General features: G+C 37.1%; 1 protein-coding gene across 8 annotated transcripts in view; it reads left to right on the forward strand.

Annotated features, from left to right (window-relative positions):
• Positions 1-22037, forward strand: part of Usp32 (ubiquitin specific peptidase 32) — a 188066-nt gene that overhangs the window by 50566 nt on the left and 115463 nt on the right. For 7 of the 8 annotated variants that reach the window (XM_063250896.1, XM_063250894.1, XM_063250893.1 and 4 more), the window contains one exon: positions 6199-6326. The exons of the other annotated variant lie outside the window; for it this stretch is intronic. In XM_063250896.1, coding sequence (XP_063106966.1) covers positions 6199-6326 — 128 coding nt within the window. The remainder of the gene's footprint in view (positions 1-6198; positions 6327-22037) is intronic. 8 annotated transcript variants of the gene reach the window in all.

Genomic DNA, 22037 nt, shown 5'->3' on the forward strand with positions numbered 1-22037 from the left:
GAGGTTTATTTTGACTCACAGAACTGGAGATACAGATTTATAGGCCTATGTCTAGAGATACTTTTCTTGCCAGTGGAATCCTGATATGGTATTAGGCACCAAATGGAAAGAGACAGGAATGTACATATGTTTGTATATACCTTATGGTTTTTATCTCTCATATAAAGTCACCAGAAATTCAGTCCTGAAGCTCTACCCTGGTGATTTTATTTAAGTACCTTATTCAGATAAAACTACCACTCCCATAGTGCCTCATGATAGGTATTAAATTTCAGCATTTGAAGCTCAAACCATTACCATTATTTACCTATTACCACTTCTTAACCCTATTACATATTCTTTTGAAGTATTTTGGTGTTTCTCAACCCTAAAAACATTTCTTTAATGAACAAAAACACTGCTTGTCACACCTAAAAACATAGTAACCATATAATATCTTTAACATCCAGTGTTCAATTTCCATTTGTCTCATATGTGCTTTAACTTTGTTTAATCAGTATCCATGTAGTCACATTCACACAGTCAATGTTGATGTTGTGGTTGGTTGCCTTGAGATTTATTTTTTAAAGGTAATATTCTTAGAGCTATTCTCAGTGTGTTCAGATTCATCATTGGTCTGCTGACCTGCTGTCCTTTTTTGTTTCTGGAGCCTTTCTTCTTTTATAATTTGGTCTTGTTTCTTGGACCTGCTGCTCAGCTGTCATCCTGAGATGTCACACGGTCATCCTGGGCTTTCCCATCTTTTCTCTGTGTTAATGTTTCTTGGACATTGTTTTTCTTACTTTGTTCCCCCCTCATTTTTTGTAGTACATTCTCTTATAGTATCCTGTAAAAGGCACAGGATATTGCTTTAACTTTTTTATTGTAATGTATCTTATTGTACTTCTTATTTAGATGTGATTTTCTTCTTTTTTAAACTTTTTTTTTGGAGACAGGGTCTCGTAATGCAGTTCAAGCTGGCATTGAACTCACTATATAGCCGAGGTTGGCCTCGAACTTGTAGCAGTCCTCCTCCTCCATCTTCCTGAGTGCCTGCATTATAGGCATGTGGCACCATGCCTGACTTTTTCTAAACTTTTTTCCTTCTTTCTTCATTATTTATGTTTACCCTATCTGTCCCATCATTGAAATTTTTCCTCAGTATTTGGTGTTCTTTGGCTGTTTGTTCATTAAAAGTCATTTCCATGGATAATAATTTGTATTCGCAAAAAGCACAGAGTTTCAGTATTCACCTCAATGAACTTTTGGCAATTGTATCACTGTGTAACCACCGCCTCAGTTGAATATATAAAACAATCTCTTCAGAAGATTTCCCTCTTGCCTTTATTGTCTCACTAACCCCTTAATATGTGTGCTGTGAACCATATCTTCAAAGCTAGTTTTGAAGACATTGAACAGTTTTTGGATTTGTCTTTCTTTTTTTGTGAAGCATAGGGTTTTTTTGTTTGTTTGTGGTACTGGAGATTGAACTCGGGGCCTTGTGCATGCTGGGCAAGCATTTTATCATTTGAGCTACATCCCCAGCTGCTAAGCATAGTTTTAAAGATTTATTTATGTTTCAGGAATCAGTATTTTCTTAATTTTTACTGCTCGGTATTATTCTATTTAGTGGATAAATATACCACAGTATGGAGGACCGCCTGTACAACTCTCCTTGAACAAAGAGCAGATATCTTCATTTTGGCTAAACCTGGCCCTGTCTCCATGTACTAAATATATACAAAGCTGGCTAGACCATTTCCTTTTCCCTTCATTTGGCTTTAAGCAATGTAAGGGGGTTCGCCGAGGTCCTGATGTGTAATCTTTGTACTATTTCACCGCCCTGTGACTCCCTAAGATAGGATTGAGCCTGACTGGATAAAGAACCATGGCTTCATGACTGTCAGCTGGCATCCAATCTCAAGATAAGAGGCTATGACTTCCCAGGGTAGAAAAGTTTATACATCAGAACTGAAGCACCATCCCCAAACATTAGATGCTACCTCAGTTGTGTTATTCAGATTAGTCTTTCTGCATATTCTTCTCTGCATATTGCAGAGGTGCTTTTTGTCCTTCTAGCTCACAGTACTCAGCCTATTTCCTGCCATCCTCACAGTCATCCTCAAGCCACTCCTTTCTTCACAAATTAATGAAATCTGGGCTGGGCCCTGGCTAGAGACCTTTGTTCCAGTGAACCTTCGTCTTGGCTGGACTTAGGATCCCTTGGCTTCCTGTAACTGTGGATATGTCTTAATGTCTTTATTTTTGCCATGGGTTGCACTTGAAGTAGTAAATTGGAATTAACTCACTAGAATTCTAATAACTTTTCCATGGGATTATAAAACTTCCTGGACCACAATAAAGTTTGGGAAGGACTTTCTATACTACAGTTTATTCACCTGTTCATGAACTAAAAGGTTATTGTTTCTTGTTTTGGAGCCATTACTAATAAAGCTGGTGTGTACATTCCTGTACAGTATTTCAACTTATCTAGGGTAAATAAGGAATGAAATTGCTGGGCTGTGGGATAAGTTTATGTTTAACTTTTGAGAACTAAATCACTTACTTTCTTCAGAGAACAATCCTCATTTTGTTTAGATGATACTACTGTCATCCCTCAGTATTTGTAGGGGATTGATTCCAGCCCCTCTTTCCCAGTGTGCATGCTCAAGCTCCTTGTATGCTTTATTTGCATACAATTTACACATATCTTCGTGTATTTTTTGTTTGCTTTTGCTTTTTGAGACACAAGGTCGGTCTCACTATACGTATAGTTCAGACTGGCCTTGAATTCACTATGTAGCTGAGACTGGCTTTGAACTTGCAGCCGATCCTCCTTACTCAGCATCCCAAGTGCTGGGATTACAGCCATGTGCCACCATGGTTGGCTGTCTTTCTGAATTGCTTAATCTTTATATTATTTATTATGTCTCATAAGATGTAAATGCTATAATAAGTAGTTATACTGTATTGTTTAGAGAATAATGACAAGAAAAAAATCTGTACATGTTCAATATAGATGCAGTGTTTTTTCCTATTAACTATGTTAAAAAATTAGAAGGGGCCGGGGATTTAGCTCGGTGGCATAAGTGCCTGCCTTGCAAGCATGCGGTTGTGAGTTCGATCCCTGGTACTGATAAGAAAAAAAATTAGTTACAGATTATGTGAAAATTTTTCTATCAGTAGAGGAGATTACTTTATATAGTCTAATGCTTGATTTTTCCTCTCCCCACTAGGTCATGAGTAACCTAATGTGTTAGTAAACCTGTTAATGAATAATAGGCATCTTGAAGAAATAGATACTCTAGTAGTGCAAAGTTATTTTTCATGACTGTAATTTATGAGATGAACCTTGTTTCATTTTTCATTTGCATGTTCTATAAAATGTCAAGTTGGTAAATACTGGAGTTAATATTATGAGTCCAATTTTTAATGTATTCGGCAACTGATGTTCATACTTCATTCTAGCTAGAAATTGAAGTACTCGTTCTTATTGTCTTATCATTGCCCTACTGCTGTTTACTTAGGACCCCTCCCTCCATATGGCAAACATTCACTCACTGATTAACTGCATGCTGGGCACTGGCAGTCTTTATCTTACTGGCCCTTTCTCCCTTGATACTGTTGATCAATGCTTTCCTCCTGGCTTTTGGAAACCCAGTTCTTTTGTTTATTTGTTTGATTATTTATCAGTTTTGTTTTTCCCCATATTTTCTTTCTCTTTACAAACTACAAACATTGATTTCTTCCTGATTACCCAACCTATGTGCTAAATGGTTCCCATCCACCCTCTCCTAAGCTTTGTACTCAAAAGGTTTCAAAGTCTAGTGCATCTCCCTAAAGTCTCCTATATTCCATAGCTCCATAACAGAGTTTATCACCTTTTCTTTCTTACATTTTCTGTGATCCTCTGTCTACTTGATGACAGTATTCCTTGAGGTTTCCCAGGATGGAATCCTGGGTGTTATTCTAGACTACTACTACTTTCAGTCAGACTTTTAAGTTTGAAATGATTTAGCTCCTTTTTTTGTGTCCAGGTTAGTTTTCCATACTGTTTTAGAATGAGCTGTCTGGATTTTGTATCTTATTTCTTCTCTGCCTTGGATTCATATCTGGATTGCATCTGATTGTATCCCTTCCTTTTTCCTTTTTATCGGTACCGGGGATCGAACTCACGACTGCCTGCTTGCAAAGCAGACACTCATGCCACTGAGCTAAATCCCCAGCCCCTTCCTTCCTTATTTATAACAGAACATAGTCTGTTTACTCAATCTTGTTGCCTTTCTCATTTTATCATTTATTACCCTCTGCCTTGCTTATTTTGTGCACACACATACTATATATATGCATTAGCCATTTCTGATTTTATTTTTTGTAATTGGATTTTATTAGTACATTTTAGATGTACATAATGATCACATTCATTATAGAGAATTTGCACCTATACATGCTATTACTTGTTTTTTATCCATTTCCCTACCCTCCCTTTAACCTTTCCTCCCCTTCCCATTTACAAAGCTTTGTTTCCATATTTTCCTTTTCTCTCTCTTTTTATTTTTTTACTTTTCCCACTCCTCTCTTTTGTTCCCCTCCTCACTTGAACATTTTTCTCCTGTTTGAAAATACATTTTGATCCTCATTTACACTTTTGGTTTCTCACACCAAAGAAACATTGTAGTATTCACACGTGTGTGTGTTTATTTATTTCACTTAAGAGTATGGACTTAGAGTGCTTCCATTTTCCTAGAAATGCCTCAAGGGCAGAGTAGTACTCCATTGTAAAAAAAAAAAAACCCACATGTTTATACATGGGCACTTGATTTGTTCCTACGATTTAGCTGTTACAAACTGTGCCACTATAAACAAAGGTTGCACAGTGTATCTCTATACATTATTGTTCCTTGAAAGAAAACTTGTTACCTGCTGTCATGCTCTTGCCTCTTTTACTTGGTTTAGCCTTTAAAACTTAAAGTAATGTTCCTCTATGTAGAAGTCATCTCTCAGTTTGCCCTTCAGTAGGTCAAGAGAAATGTTTCTGTATCTCCACTGTGATTGTCGTACTAAACACATAATATTGAAGAATATGCATTTCTCTGTCCTTGTAGACAGAGAGAGATTGTTCTGTAATGTGATAAGAGATTTCAATGCTTAATTTCAAGTAATGGCTGAGTAAATTTATTTTGGTTTTCAGTAGTGGGTTTCTAAAAATTTTCGATTATAGTTTTCTTGGTGAGTGAAGTATAGTGGGCCATGCCAGGAATCCCAGAGGCTGAAGGAGAAGGACCACTGTGAGTTTGAGGCAAGGCTGGGTTACATAGTAAGTTCAATACCAGCCTGAACTATACAGGGAAGCCTTTCACTCCCCCCCCATTTTTTCTTTTTAAAAATAATAAAAATCACAAAGGAAATAAATATATTGTTTCTAAAAAAAAAAAATTGATGCCGGAAACCAATGCAACACAATGCAATGTAGCTTACCTGCTAGTTTGAAACATTTATTTCTTCATCCTTGTCTTTATCTGAAGTTTGTGTGCATATTTTAAAATAGTTTTGTCTTTCTTTTGGGGGCCCAGTACTAAGGATTGACCAGGGCCCTTCACACTGAGGGTCATACTCACTCCCCTCCTTTGTTTCTCACATTTCAAAAGTCACATTTAATTATGTGTGTGACCCTGTGAGAAAGTTAAAGCGTAACTTTTCCTCTCTTTTAAGAGTTTTCATCTTTAGCATTTACTTCATAAAATACTGCTCAAGGAGCTGTCTAGGTGTGTGCCTTCCCAAGTGGATATAACAGTTCATACTTTTGACCAAGAGCATGTGAATGTTTATTTCAACAAAATGATCTTCATATCTGATGAGGGCAGATGTCTCATTATAGTTTCATTTTATAAATCTGAGCTTATGAGATGTAAATGTAAAGTATGTTATAGGATTTGTGCACCAGATTCACCTCCTTAGAGGCTCAGAGGAGTTAGCAGCCTTTTTTCCCGTGCTACTACTAGCCAGCCCTGTATTTTGGGATAGGGTCTAGCTAAATCGCTAAACTGGTGATTTAGGGAGAACTTTGTCTTGGGCAGGGTGGGAAGAAACCTGAGATACAGCTCAGTACAAAGGCCCTGGGTTAAGTTCCCAGTATTCCAAATAAAACCAAAAGCACCATTCTTGGGAACCAGCTTTTCCTTTTTGGTTTCTTTTTCACCTTCTGTTTCTGAATTGCAGTTACAGATGTAGAGCTGAAGCGACTTAAAGATGCCTTCAAGAGGACCTGTGGACTCTCATATTACATGGGCCAGCACTGTTTCATCAGGGAAGTGCTTGGGGATGGAGTGCCCCCAAAAGTTGCTGAGGTAACCTTTATATTAGCTATTCACTAACTTAAATTCTTTCATCAGTGTTATTTTTATTTTTAAAATTATTTTAATACTCTTTTTATTCTTATGGAAAGATTTTTTTTTAAAGCTTTATTTGTTTTTCAAAGTCTTGAGGGGGTCTCCTGTCCTTCACAGATTTGATCTTTCACAGTTACTTTTCTTGCCGAGTCTGTAAACAGATCTTGCTTTACATTTCAGTATGGCTGTCTGAAGAGGCCACACGCAAGCACTGCCACACTGCAGTTCTGCTTCATTTGTATTTATTTACCTTAATATTCACTGATTACAAACATGGAACCATTAGTGTGATTGGTTCCTTATTCTTGCAAATGTCATCTTGTGATATAAAATTTTTATATTGTAGGTTTTATGAATTTTGTGTTAAAACTTTTCCATATAGTAAAAATTAGCTAAGCCTCTAAAATATTATAAATGAAACTTTGACTTATTAGAGTTTACTTAACTTTTACTAAAATTTTTAGGTAGAAAATGCGTTGAACTGATACATATTATTTTTCTAAAAATAAGTTCATTTTATAGTTAGGTACATAGATATATATTATGTTTGAAATATGAAAGAATAAAATTTATAAAACAATAATAGCAATTTAAGCTTGGAATATTATATAGAACCTTAATTCATTATGTTTCTATTTCTAAATTGTTATGTTGTGTCTTGTCTATAATGTAGAAATTACTCATTTTGTGTGTATATATGTACTGTGATGGGAAATGCATGTTGTATTACATCTTACATTTTATAAAATTTCCTGTTCTATCATTATTTTAGATTTATGACAGGGTTAGTATTTTTCCTAAATCTATACATTCAGCTCTGTTTCAGTATGATTTCATCTTCCTATTTTAATCTGTCTTAAGTGCTAGGACCATAAAAACTTCAATTCCAGAATTTTTCACTTCAAGATAGAACTGGGAATTTAATGAGTTGTCAGAGGAAGGGACTTAAACTAGTACTAATTAATACAAGATACTCCCAGATTCAAAAATATACTATCTTCAGGTTTTCTCTGGTGAGCTTCTTTCTTCATGTTCAGAGCTATCTGGCCCAGTGTCTTCATGATGCTGGCAAAAGTTTACAGTATATGACCTGGAAGCATATATAAGGGATTGCTTGCGCACGTATATAGAGTCTGCCCACAAAACTTATACACACTTTAACAGGTTGCTATACTAATGTCTGGAAACTATTGGCCACCACTTTGAGCATGTCTTGTAATTGTAAAGGCCAGAAATATTTTTTGTTGTGGTTTTTTATTTTGTTTTGTTTTTGGAGACAAGGTCTCGCTTTAGTTTAGCTGACCTTGAACTCACTATGTAGACTAGGCTATACTCAAACTTGTGGCAGTCCTCCTGCCTCAAGCTCCCAAGTGCTGGGATTACAGGTGAGTACCACCATGCCCACGTGGTAATTTGTGTGTTAATTTCATGATGTCTCAATAAATTTAGTATTAATATATTTATACAAGTTTTTCTTTTCCTAATATGTACATTTGGGTGGATTTTGTATATCTAAAAGTAGATATCCATTCAGGTATTTGTCCATTTTTAAATTGAGTTGCTTTTTTTCTTTTTTGAGACAGGGTCTCACTGCTTAGTTCAGGCTAGCCTTGAACTTGTGGTGATCCTCCTGCCTTGGCCTCCAGACTGTTGGTATTACCCCACTTCTGGCTAATGCACTATATTTGTATTGTATTGTAATTTTTGTTTTAATGGTAGCAGAGTTTTCCTACTGTTTTAGATGTACTTTTCTCTCTTTCCCTCTCCCCCTTTCCTTTCAGGCTACCTGTTTCTTTTCTCTGTATCTCCCTCCCCCTTCCCCAAACTCCCTCTGAGCAGTGTGGCAAATACTCTACTATACTCTTAGGTCCCTGACTAATCATTTTGAGAAGACTTCAATGTAGTTTTTTAATGTACTTTTTGATCTCAGTTAGAATAATAATGCTATTATTTGAATGAAATAGTAAATGAGCAGAATTTACCTGAATGTGTGGTGGTACATGTCCCTAATACTAGCTATTCCAGAGGCTGAGGCCAGATTGCTTGACCCCAAGAGTTGAGGTCAGCCTGGGCAATATATTTAGAACTCTCTTAAAAAAAAAAGCAGATTGTGAAAACGAGATAAATGAGGGGCTGGGGATTTAGCTCAGCAGCATAAGTGCCTGCCTTGTAAGCAGGCAGTCGTGAGTTCAATCCCCGGAACTGATAAAAAGCAAAAAGACAAAAAAAAAAAGAGAGAGATAAATGAAATGTGTGCTGCTTGAAATTACCCATTGTAGATTCATTCCAACACAATGCAGTAGCTGAGTGGGTAGGATGAGTCAATCAGCTGCCTTGCTCAGGTGATGTGATTTCCTAAGGTGAGGGCTGCAAAATCTTTTTTAGAGGAAAACATGGTACCTTCTCAGCACTGGCCTTTGCAGGATGCTGGAGTGCTTGCTTGGTCTGCCTGGTCTGGTTCTTGAAGACAGGGCTGGGTTTTCCTCATGTCTTGCAGGAGCTCTCTGAGTGTGGTGTTGCTTCTCCATGACTTAACATTGTTGGCCTGTAGCAGCTATGGAATTTTATACTTTCTGGACAGTGAATGCTGTTAATAGGACAAAAGTTTGGCTAAAATGTACTTTTTCCAGCTTTGCCCCTCTGGGTAACGTACTAATGTTGACTTGGAATTTCCATCCTTGGGATTGAAGCACTGAGCAGTTTGTATACTCTGTGTGTCTCTTTAACCCATAATTGAGTGATTCAGGACTAAATGGTCTGGGATACTTGATGTCTTTCTTACCCTTTGGAAGCTATGGTTTGATGACAATGGGACATACACCTACCAGGTGAAAAACTCATATGATGGTTTTGTTTTGGGTTTTTTTTGAGACAGGATCTTGAACTTGCTGTGTAGCGCAGCCTGGCTTTGAACTTGTGACAGTCTTCCTGCCTCAGCCTCTCAAGTGCTGAAATTACAGGGTGCACTACCACACCCAGCTATAAAAACACTGTGTTAAGACAATATGCTACTTTGTTCAGTAGCATATTGTATAATTGGTATTTTAAGGTAAAAGAAAATTTATTTAGTTTTAACTGTTACTGTTAAAAAGCTATTCCAAAATTTCCTTGATAAATTTAACCTTTTGAATATAAAAGCCATAAAATTCATGTGAAATAGAACTCTTTAAGTGGCAGTATTTGCAAAAACAGAAGTATTCTGAATATTTTATTTAGAGAAGATGATTTTGTTTTTGGAAGTAAAAAAGTATGCTGTTCTAGAAATTTCAGGAAAGCAGTTGTAACTGACTTTCTGGCTCTTACAAATTCTGTGAGTTTGTACTAGCATGTAATAATGTAGTATAATAGTTAACATTTCTGAGCTGGGCATGGTAATCCCAATGCTTGAGAGGCTGAGGCAGGAGAATCACTGTGAGTTTGAGGACAGCCTGAACTGCATGATGAGATCCTCTCTCAAAAAATAACACCCCCACCCCTTACTCCACTTTGCAAAAAGTTAATATTTTTAATAGAATGTATGTCTTATACATCCTTATGAAACTCTCAGGATAATATTCATCTGGAAAAAAATGACTGTAGGGCAAATATATTACCATGAAAATAGAGGAATTAAACTGGTTTTTTGTTTGTTTGTTTTTAGTAGTACAGAAGATTGAATTTAGGGCCTCTGAGTTGAGCTATATTCTTATTACTTTTAAAAATGTTTGAGATGAGGTCTTCTTAAATGGATAGCTTTCTAAATTTGGGCTGGAATTTGTGAATGTCCTGTCTTAGCCTCCTAGAATTCTGGGATTACAGGCATGTACAACCATGGCTGGTTTGTAGTGTAATTTTAATTTAATTTTTTTTTGTCTTTTTCGTTTTTATCGGTACCAGGAATCGAACTCACGACTGCCTGATTGCAAGGCAGGCGTTTATGCCGCTGAGCTAAATCCCCAGCCCTGTAGTGTAATTTTAAATTGGGTGTTATGATGCCTCCAGCCTTACTCTTTTTGATTAGGATTGTTTTCACTATTCTGGGTCTTCTGTATTTCATATGAATTTGGATTGCTTTTTCTTAGGTCTGTGAAGAATATTTTCGTTTTTTGAAGACTCTCCATAGTGATTTCTGTAGTGGTTGTACTAGTTTAGATTCCCACCAACCATGTAGAAGTACATGTTCTTTTTTCTCCATGGCATCATGAGTATTTGTTCTTATTTCTTATCTTGATGTTTTAATTTGCTTTTCTCTAATGGCCAAAGATGCTGCACATTTTTTCATGTATTTATTATCACTTATACACCTTCTGAGAAGTGTGTATCATTTAATTTTCACATTTTTTGATTGGGTTTTTTATTGGAGGTGTCTTTTTTGAGTGTTTTATGTATTCTGTCTGAGGTGAAGCAACTTTTTTTGTTTTTGTTTTTTTCTCTTCCCTCAGTTGTTTCCTGAAACACTGAAATGACGCTTAGATTTGGAGGTAGATTTATTTAACCGCAGACAGGCACTGACAGGGACTCAGTTGTTCCTCAAAATGTTAGACCCCTATCTTCGATGTTTAGGGCTTATGTGGGATAAACTAGCACTAAGTACAGAGGCAGAATGGCTTGTCAGTTGGGGATTGTTTTATACAGTATGTATCATAGTGACTAACTTTGCATCACAACAATCAGCTATTTCTAAGAAACAAAAGTAACAAGAACTGAAACTGGGACTATTATTACCTGGACAATTAACAAACTGAAATATACTGGCTGGGGAGGGAGATGTTCTGCTACAGTATAAACCAATTTGTTGGTTTGTGATATTATTTCTTGTATAGTTAGGGTTATCTTTAGAAAGCCCTTGCCTATGCCTATGTCTTCAAGAGTTTTATCTCTCAGCAGATTGTTTCTAATTTAATATTTAGGTCTTTTACCAATTTTGATTTTAGTTTGCTATATGGTAGGAGATAAAGGTCTATCTAGATTCAGTCTTCTGCATGTGGATAACTAGTTTTCCTAACACTATTTATTAGAGAGACTCTTTCCTCTACCATATATTTTTGTCCATTCTGTCAAAGATCAGATGGCTGTGGGGCTGGGGATTTAGCTCAGCAACATAAGCGCCTGCCTTGCAAGCGTGCAATCATGAGTGTGATCGCCGGTACAAAAAAAAAAGAGAGAGCAGATGGCTGAATCTGTCTGGGATTATTTCTGTATCTTTTATATTCTGTTTCATGGACCCACATATCTGTTTTCAGGCCAGTAAGGAATAAATATTTCTAAAAATACAGATAGTCATTAATCAATTTTAATGTTGCTATATAGAATTTAATTTATATTTTATTTGGAGTTATAAATGTAACTATTTAGAATTAGAATTAGATTTAGAATTAATGGGCTATCTCTTCTGGTTTTATGTTTTTGGTACTGGAAGTTGAACTCATGACCTCATGCTTGCCAAGCAGGTGCTGTGACACTGAGCAATATCCCCAGCCCTCTTCTGTTTTTGAACACTTAAGTCAATGAATTACTAGTTTTCACGTTTCCTGACCTCTGCCCTTTTCTGAAATTATTTCCCTTAAAATTTTTTAGAGTGTTCATTTAGTTAATTTTGAATGAATAACTAGTGAAGATTTACTAATATAGAGAACTAAGATAAAGTGCATGTGGATTTAAAGTAACTATATATGGGTTTTAGAATAATTCTTACTAAATTTATCCATCTAAAGAATAGTATTAAACACCTTAGTGTATTATTTACAAGTAATTGTCCTTAATTTAAAGAAACAGTATATTGACTATGAAGTATAAGCTGTGTTACAATGCATGTACCTACCCAAGATGAATGTAAACTTCATTTACTGCAAACTGTTAAGAGTTTTCTGGTGCAATAAAGGGGCAGAATATAAGAAAAAGTAAAAGTGGCCTTTAAGGATGGGGAGAGGAGCCCACAACTGGCAAGGGTTTGGGTTTTTCCTCTGGCAGGATATGAGGATGTGGGGTATATGTGACCTTTGACGAGATGTGGTGCTTGGGCCCAGCATTGATGATGCGCAGGAAGAGCTGATGGGAATTTTCTTCGTGCATGGAAAGGAAAAAGGAAGTTGTGGGGTAGGGGGAAAAGGAAGTGGCCATCTAGGTAAGCATCCCAAATTTGGCTTCTACCATGTTGAACTACTGTCATAATGTCCTGTAATTTATTCTAGGGCAAAACTCTTTCATAAACATACTAATCAAATAAAAATACAAAGTTTTAAAAAGTTAAAAAAGATGTATGAAATACTTCTTGTGAAACAGTGTACTTCTTACATATTCTACTTACTTTCTCTATTCTATAAGGACTTGACATGTAGGTATTATTTTTTTCAAGTCATTAACTTTATTCAGTAGTCACTGAGTGCCAATTCATTGAAAATGATCAGATAAAGTTGTGGCAAAGTTGAAACATTTTTTTAAAATTCTTTTTGAGATGGGGTTTCACTGTGCAGTTCAGGCTGGTCTCGAACTTGCTTCAGTCCTTTTGTCTTAGCCTCCCGAGTGCGGGATTACACATATGTGCCACCATGCCTGATTTCTTTTTGGTTTTTGAGACAAGATCTCATTTTATAGTTAGGCTGGCCTAGAACTCAGTATGTAGCCGGACCATGGCCTGTTGCTATGATCCTCCTGCTTTAGCCAGATGAATGCTGAGATTACTGGCATGCATCACCACACCTACACCCAGCTACAATTTCTTTTCCAATTAGTATCAGTAGGACTATGAAAAAAACCATCAACTAAAGCAATTAGCGTTGAAGTGTTAATGATAATAGAGTTGACCATTACAAGTGCGTGTTACTGCTAAAAGAGGAGCTTATTTTCGCAGGTTTGTTAGTAGATTTAGGTAATCTGATTTCTGTATTTTAGAAAAGATTTTTGGTTATTGTATTTTTTATTCTGATATTTCCATTTGATCTGTAAATCTATTGTTTTATGCTGAGAACTTCCATTTATTCAACAGTATTTGCCCTTATTTTTGTTTGTTTGCTTTATTTTTTTGTTTTTTTTTTTTGATACTGGGGATTGAACTCATGACCCATGCTTGCAAGGCAGGCAGCTATGCTGCTGAGCTAAATCCCCAGCCCTGTTTGCATTGTTTTTTTAGATTTTTTTTTTTTTTTTTTTTTTTTGGTACTGAGGATCAAATTCATGACCTTGTGCTTGCCAGGCAGGTGCTGCTGAGCTAAATCCCTTGCCCTTGTTTGCTTTGTTTTGAGACAGGGTCTTGCTTTGTAATTTAGCCTGGGCTTGAATTTACTGTATTGTCCAAGCTGGCTTTGAACTTGGCAAGATCCTCTTGCCTCCACCTCCTTAGTGCTTGCTTACAGGTGTGAGCCACCACACTAAGCCCTTGGCTTCACTTTTTTCTTACAGATATTTTTATAATAATTTCTATAAAGTCTTTTTGTATTAAGTCCAGTAGTTTTATCAGTTTGTTGATACCTATTGATTATATTTTCCTAATTGGATAGGAAATTTCCTGTTTATATGGTAAATAATTGTTTTATTATATTCCAGATATTTGGAATTTTATAAGATTCTGAGTGTTTTAATTCTTTGGAGATATTTATGTATTTTTTATTAGATTACCATAATGATGAGCTCAGTGTGTAAATTCCTACTAATCTTATATTGATTGTGTGTCCAGTGTCAGTTAAGCTTTCAAAGCCTTTGCTGTGTTATTTGGATCTCTTCCACATAGTGCACCACTCAGTGGCCATTCTTGGACATAGGCAAGTGGTGATCTGTCCACAATTTCAGTTTAGATTTTGGTGTGCTGTTTAAGGTCTTACCCATGTGCAGCTAGATGGCTAGGTACTTTCCTGTGTGCCTTCCTTTCCTCAGTATTTATGTTACTTTCTCTTTCCCTTTCCTGCCACTTGTATTGCCTCCCGTGCTACACACTTCCTGCTACTATCTACATACAGAGCCAAGTTGTAGAGGCAAGGAGGAACAGGAGTGGGATGGAGCAATAGTGTTTGTCCTATCTTGAGATCACAACCACTTTGAATGGAGAGTGTAGTAGACTAAATAATGACCCTCAAAGATCTCCAGATCTTAATTCTTAGAAACTATACATGGCATGCATCTGTGGAATTCTGATAATTGTGGATTTTTGAAAATGGTAAGTTTATTATTTATTACTATGTGAAAATATTTTTAGTTATGAAAACTTCTTTGACTACTAGAAATAGATCTGTGTAACTGTTTTCTTGTCAGTTTAAAGTCAGTTTTGAGATATTTGTCAGATTACACTCTGAAGATTTATTGTATAGGTGAAGGTACTAATTATGAAGATACAGTATTTATATCCATTCCTCTTTTGCTTTGTAATCAGTACAGTATTTTATTTGCCCTAGTTATTTAGTCAAATAGCATTGAGGTATTGGCACAGTGTTTAGTACTGTTTCATACAGATTGTTGAGTTAGGTTTTGATTTTCCTATTTCTTATAATTACTTAATAGTTGGGTGATACAGTGTCTAGGTTATTATAAGCTACTGAAGTTTGTTGGTAAAGTGATGAACTGGCATGAATTTAGGAAAGTATTTCCCTGATTATGCTTCCCTGTTAGTTTGGAAAACTCATTCAAATAAAGAACTATAGTTCACTAATTCCTTGCCAGTATTTGACTGTGAAGGCAGTTCTCTGAAGGAGCTTGCTTACTCTAAATTTTATGTTAAAAAAAAAAAAAGCAGCAGTAATTATCACTATGTCCCATTTTTTCCATCTTAAAGACTTGCAAAAGCCTAATAACAGGGGCTGGGGATTTAGCTCAGCGGCATAAGTGCCTGCCTTGCAAGCAGGCAGTTGTGAGTTCTATTCCTGGTACCGATAAAAACGAAAAAGACCAAAAAAAAAAAAAAAAAAAAAAAAGCCTAATAACATAACCTTCTGTCCCAGCCTGTGTTGGGCGTCACTTGTCCCGGCCTGTGGGAAAGTCCACAGAGACCCTAGAGGGGAAGTGGGGATGAAAGGGGGCAAGAAGAAACGCAAAGAACAGAGACAAGACAGAAATCCGATCAAGTCTTGTTTATTCAAGGAGAAAGTAACAAATATATAGGGTATTGGGGAGGAGGGAGTTGGGTTCTGGAACGTCAGCAAGTAACTTAGCAACAGTGGCAAGACTGAGGGTCATAGGTTAAATGAAATTTTTAAATTTCCCGTGTGCGGGCTTATAAGCATAACCCCTGATTAGGCCATGCCAAACAGGGTAGGCAAGGTGCTGCTTAACTACCAAACTTAACTCCTAGAGGGAGTCAAGGTGGTGCGGCCTGCAGATATAAGGTGGCAGCCAATTACAGGGCTTCCCACAGTCCCCCTTTACTTTAAAATACAAGAGGCATATAAGAGGCTGCATCCTTGAGGAGACTGTGCCTGTCTTGAGTCAGTGTGCTTCCACAGGGGGGCCAACCTAACCTTACCCGTCATTGGAAGACAGGGCAGCGAGACGCCCAGTTTCTGTCTTCGGTGGAGGTTGGCGTCCCATGTGAGGCCCAGTTGCCTGTCTCTGGCTAAATCCAGTCTATCGTACCAAGGCAAGAGAAATGGGGTGGGCAGCATGCTTTCACAAAGCATTATCATACCACAGTTTTGCAGGCTCTGCGTAATTTTCTCTATCAGCCATTTTAAGCCTGTGGTAATGGACCTGTATAGGTTGCATTTTTATGGCATCCACCTGTTGTTTGACAAAAGCCATCAACTTACTATCATAATCCCATGAGACAGGATCCAGGCTGTCGATTTCATCATCTGAAAAACAAGAGCTGCAAAAAATCTCTTAGGGATCATTTTCATTCTATTTGTTTAACCAATCGTTCTGGCAGCCATCTCGCAGATTTCATCTCTTTAGAGTAAATGCATACTGATCCTCGTTCCCAGATAAGGACTGGGTCTGGACCATGCCGTGAGTTAGTCAGGGGATCTCTCCATAGTATAGAAGCAAATTGCTTTTGTGTTTCAGTATGCCAAAAATGGGTGGCTGCTGATTGTCCAGCAGCATCCAAATTTAAAAAATTAAGGATGAATAAGGCATGAAATAGAACATTTTTAGGTGTCCTGCTTGTGGGGTACCATTCCCCCTTTTTTATTTTATCAACAGTGAGCTTTAGGGAGAGATGTGTCCTTTTAGTTATGCCTTTTATATGATTAATATTAAGATACTCTATTTTTGGAGTCCTTTTTGCATTTTTTTGTAAAGTGACTAGTCTCTCCACAGGTAAAACAGTTTTGTTTGTGTTTTTGAGATAAGAATTGTTTAACTGTAAACCCTAGTAAGGCAACAACCATAGCAAGACCTTGCTGATAAGCAGTTCTAATGTCACAGCAAAGGCGTATATAGCCTGTTAGGTCTGTTTTATTTTTATGAGGTCTGATAGTGGCCTGACAGGCGGCATTGGCATTTTCAAAAGCTAGCTGTTTAATAAAATCTGTGCCTGCGTCAGTGTGGCCAAAGATTCTGCCAGAGGCAGTAATCAAATGATCGACAAATTCTGAAAAGGATTCATCTGAGTCTTGCTTAATGCTAGTGAGAGAGGAACTCATATTGCCCTTTGCAGGCAGCTTTTTCTGTGCTTGAGTAGCTGCTGTTTGAATTTGAGCGAAAAGCGCTGGGTTAAATTGTTTTGAGCCTCTCTGCATAGGCACCCTCCCCTATTAACATATCAAGGTTCCACCCATTGCTGGCTTGTGTATTGCGCCTGGTGGTCTCTTTGTAGTTTTCTATATATTCTGATTTCCACAAAAGATAATCCCCACCTGATAAAGTTGCTCAGGCCAATCCTTGCCAATCTGTAGGCATGAGCCAGCTGTCAGCTAAAGAATCCACAACAGCAAGAATATATAGGGCAGTAGTGCCGTATTGTGCCACCACCGTTTTTTTAACTCTCTCAGCTGTCTGAAATGAAAGGTGGTATAGTGGTGGATAATCTGGTCTTCCGTGCCTGTTGTCTCAGTTACAGGGCAAGCATTTAAGTCTGATACAGGATCAAGCCAAGAGTTAAATTTTAAAATCATGTCCCTCAGGGGGCGTTGCTGAATGGTAGAGGCTCCGGAGGGAATTTCGGGATTAGTTTTACTTTTTATTTTAAATTTTGCTACTTTCAGCTTTTCTAATTGAGCTATCAAATCCTGGTTTTTTTTCCGGTTTAATCTGTTGTTTTAAAAGTTCAGTTTTTTCTTTTAGTTCTTTACTAGGATGGAAAGCTGAAGCAAGGGCGGTACAGGATGGGGGAAAGAGCGCAGTAGAGATGCCGCTGAGGGCTTTGTCTGCGCCAGCCACCTGGTATGGGGTGGGACTCCAGTGTGCTAAGTCTGGAGGGGGTTGGGCACTAGCAGTTATCGGCCCCTTTGCTCCCAACATACAAGTTTGTCTATTAAATCCCAGCATGAAGGCCATTGCTGGGACCTTTTCCAGTCCAAAGAGGTCGCAGTAATCTTTAAGCGCTGTGCCAACCCGTTTTCACTGTTTGGGATCAATAGTGCCTTGCATATTGGCAAGGGCAAACCTCTTTTATAAAATCAAAGTATTGGCATAATTGCTCAATACTCACCTTTACTCCTTGTGCCTTTAAAAGTTTTACTAAATTTTCAACAAAAATCTCATGCTGGTTAATTTCTTGTCCCATAATCGCTGTTGATTTACCAAGGTTCAGCGGCGTGGCAGGCTCCCACATCGCCAGGTCCTCTATTTAATTTTCCTTTTTCCTTTGGGCCCACGAACAGCGTCCCTCATAAAATCCCCTGTTCTCGAGCCCCACATTGGGTGCCACTTGCTCGGCCTGTGGGTAAATCCACAGAGACCCTAGAGGGGGAGTAGGGATGAAAGGGGACAAGAAGAGACGCAAAGAATGGAGACAAGACCGAAGTCCGATCTAGTCTCATTTATTCAAGGAAAAAGTAACAAATATATAGGGTATTGGGGAGGAAGAAGTTGGGTTCTGAGACATCAGCAGGTAATTTAGCACCTTGGCAAGACTGAGGGTCATAGGTTAAATCCAATTTTTAAATTTCCCGTGTGCGGGCTCATAAGCATAATCCCTGAATAGGCCATGCCAAACAAGCTAGGCAAGGTGCTGCTTAACTACCAAACTTAACTCCTAGAGGGAGTCAAGGTGGTGCAGCTTGCAGATATAAGGTGGCAGCCAATTACAGGGCTTGCCACACCTTCCATTATAACTGGAAAAAATTATTAATGAGATGAGGAAGATGTAGTGTAAAAAAGCAAGTTGGTTGTATTGAAAAGAAGATATGTACCTATATTTATTGCTTAAAATGTTGGTGGCAAAGAAGGCCATTTTAGTTGTTTGTCTTCCTCACTTTTTTAAAAAAATTTTATTAGATCCCTGGCACATATAAAATTCATATTTAGTTTGTGTGGTTTTGTTTGTTTCTTTTTTAAGACAAGGTCTTGCTGCGTAGTTCAGGTTGGCCTTAAGCTAAGTTTATAGCCCAGGGTGGCCTTCAACTCAGTATGCAGCCTAGGCTGGCCTCGAAGCAGTCTTTCTGTCTCTGAGATCCAGAGTGCTGGTATTTATTATAATCAGGCATATGCTACCACAACAGCTTTTGTGAGGTATATAGAATAGATTAAAGTTCTAAGTATGTGGGTATTTATGGATCTCCCCCCTCCCCCTTTAGCCTTTGGGGCCTTAGAAGAATATTTATTAGCCAGGCATTGTTGCACTTGTGTAATCTCAGCCTTCAAGAGGCAGACACAGGAGGATCGGCCTAGACTACATAGTTGAGACCCTGTCTAAAAAAAAAATTATTGAAGTTAGTAGTAGAAACAGAATACTTTGAATACTTCGTTTTTGTAGATTTACTCAGATATCTCTTTAAAAAATTTTCTTAAAAAATTTATTTCCTTTAAAATTGTTTTTAATTAAAATTTGATATAGATAGATACATTAACATGCAGGTATAAGAAAGTATACAGAGAAATCACTTAACTTTTGCAATTTCCCTATCACATACATTTTACAAATGTATAATAATGCTGTCTAGTCCTCTCATTGAATTTTAGTTGAATGTAGTTGTACTCATTTAGTTTAATTGTGCATGTATTAAGTTCTGTACAGTTCTATAACTCAGGAGTTAATGTGTACAACCTTATTGTCTTGAAAGCTTAATAGTTGGATAATCTTGTGTTTCTCAGTGCTGTTTATCTGTCTTGTGGGAAAGGTCACAGAATGGAACACATGTACAATATGATTTTTTGCTCTCCATTCATTGTTTTTTTTGCCTAATGAAGTTCCTTTGGTTTCTGGTTCTCATTCAGTTTGATTAGGGAACTTACGTTCCCCTTTGTCACTGGGAACTGGAATCTCTCTTCCAGGTGTGTTTGAGGACCGTTTTGTTTGTCCCAACACTTTCCTAAAAAGGGTAGTGTCTTAATTGTACAGATATTTTGAAAATTATTTGGTGAAAATTTTTGGATTCAAAAATAGTCCCTCTTACTGATTTTTACTGTCCTCCTTCCCTCCTTCCCCTCATCTCTCCCTGAAAGTCAGAATTATTTTTGCAGTAATCCTTGGGAACCATATTAAGCTCTTACTAGCCTATTTATTTGAAGGAAAGTATGCTTAATACCGTTCATCTCCAAAGAAATATCTGAACTATTTATTTCCTTGAGATAGGTCTCACTATGTAGCTCAGACTGGCCTCATACTTGCAGCTATCCTCCTGTCTCAACCGCCTGGGTGATAGATTACAGGCATGCACTGCCATGCTAGCAAACTACTTTTTTAAGACTATCATTAGTTTATTTTTCATTATTATTATTATTTTTAAGCATATCATGCTATAATGGCCATGTCTATTAGTTTGATTTTCTTTCAGATAATTGTAGCCAAACCCTCAACTGGCAGTGACATACTTAGTAAACACTGAAATGAAAGTTTATTTGAAAAATCAACCTTTCCTGAAAGATGCTGCATCATTGTGAGAGTATGGTTGTTATGTATTAATACTATCTTATTCTAGTTACTTTATTAACTGCTTTATATTTAGATCATTTACTACTTTGAAAACCCTTATGTAGCTGGTTTAGCTCATTAAGTGGAATGTTAATTTTAAATATTTGGTTAAGATTGGATTTGTCTGAAATTCATGAATTTTTAATCTTTTTTATGGTACCGAGGATTGAACTCATGACCTCTCGTTTGCCAAGCAGGCACTTACCACCACTGAGCTAAAACCCTGAATTTTTAATCTTAACTCATTGAAGTTATATAGTATTTGTCATAAGGTAACAACTGACACTATTATTATTTTATGAATGAGAAAAAGATGCCAAGGGTTAAGTAGGTTAGGTTTTTTGACCAAAACTTAAAGGTAATAAGCAGATCTGAGATTCAAATACAAGTTTCTAAATCTATATTTCTATATTCTTTGTTGCCTCTCAATGATGATAACAATGATGACGACAATAACATTGTTGACAACTAACATGTATTTACCATTTGCTTGGCAGATGCTAAAAATTGCACTGTAATTTTTCACATTTGATTCTTACTATGACCTATGAGCAGTGGGTGCTATCATTAAGCTCATTTCTGAATGAACATGCTAAAGTTATATAGTTTTATCCAAGAATCTGTAAATAAATAAACTAGGTCATTGGTGGTAAACCTACAGCACATGTGCCATAACCAATTGTTTGCTATTAAAAGCTCTGAAAGATTTGCCGTCACTGGGAGCTAGGTTTTATTTACTTACTTATTTATAGACAGTGTCTCATTATGTTGTTCAGGTTGGCCTTGAGTTCACTTTGTAGCCCAGGTTGGTCTGGAACTCGCAACTGTCTTCTTGCTTCAGGCTCATGAGTGCTGAGATTACAGGCCTGAGCCATAGTACTTGGCTTTGAAGCTAAGTTTTAAATGCAGGTGTCTTTGGTTCCACAGGTAACACTGTATTTTTGAAAACTCATCTGTAATTACACGTGCATAATTGATCTGTCACATGTATTACCTTGATTTTGGTATGAGACATATAATGTCGTTTTATGAGATGCATAGCATAGTTTTGTTGGATTTGTTGATGAACTGTTTTGTATGGTCATTATGACTTTAATCTTTCCCTAAGTTGAGTCTCCATCAGTATGATAAGGTTGTAAAGGCACTTTGGAAATTGTTACCTTTTTCCTTTCTTTCTCTCTCGTTTTTATCATTATAATTTGAAACAGTTGTGATATTTTTTAAAAAGCCATATTGGAAATTGAACCCAAGGAGAGCTTAGCTATATCTTTAGTCCTTTCTATTTTAGAGACTGTGGTGGAGTTTTCCAGGCTGGCCTTGAGCTTTACATCCTACTGCCTCAAGTACTGAGGCAATATAATGTCATTACATTATAATTATTGCATTCTTATGGTTCGATATTTAAAAAGACAAAAAGACAATGAAAAGCCTTCCTCCTACCTAATTAACCAAGTTTCATTTTCTAGAAGGATGAATCTTGACAATTTTTGATGTATTAGTTAAAACACGTTGTATAATTTTGAGGTATTTGAGATGGGGGACTCTCTGCCCTGTGTTGCCCAGGTTGGTCTCAAGAGATCCTCCTTCCTCACTGTCTGGGTAGCTGGACGGGCTACAGTGTATGTGTCACCACACCTAGCTTTACTAATAGGAATTGGAATTTGTGGTATACTTTATGTGCTCTATGTCTA

The sequence above is a fragment of the Cavia porcellus genome, unplaced genomic scaffold (genome assembly GCF_034190915.1).
Source record: "Cavia porcellus strain 051 isolate PalLab524CR breed Dunkin Hartley unplaced genomic scaffold, mCavPor4.1 scaffold_6, whole genome shotgun sequence".
NCBI classification, from domain to species: Eukaryota; Metazoa; Chordata; class Mammalia; order Rodentia; family Caviidae; genus Cavia; species Cavia porcellus.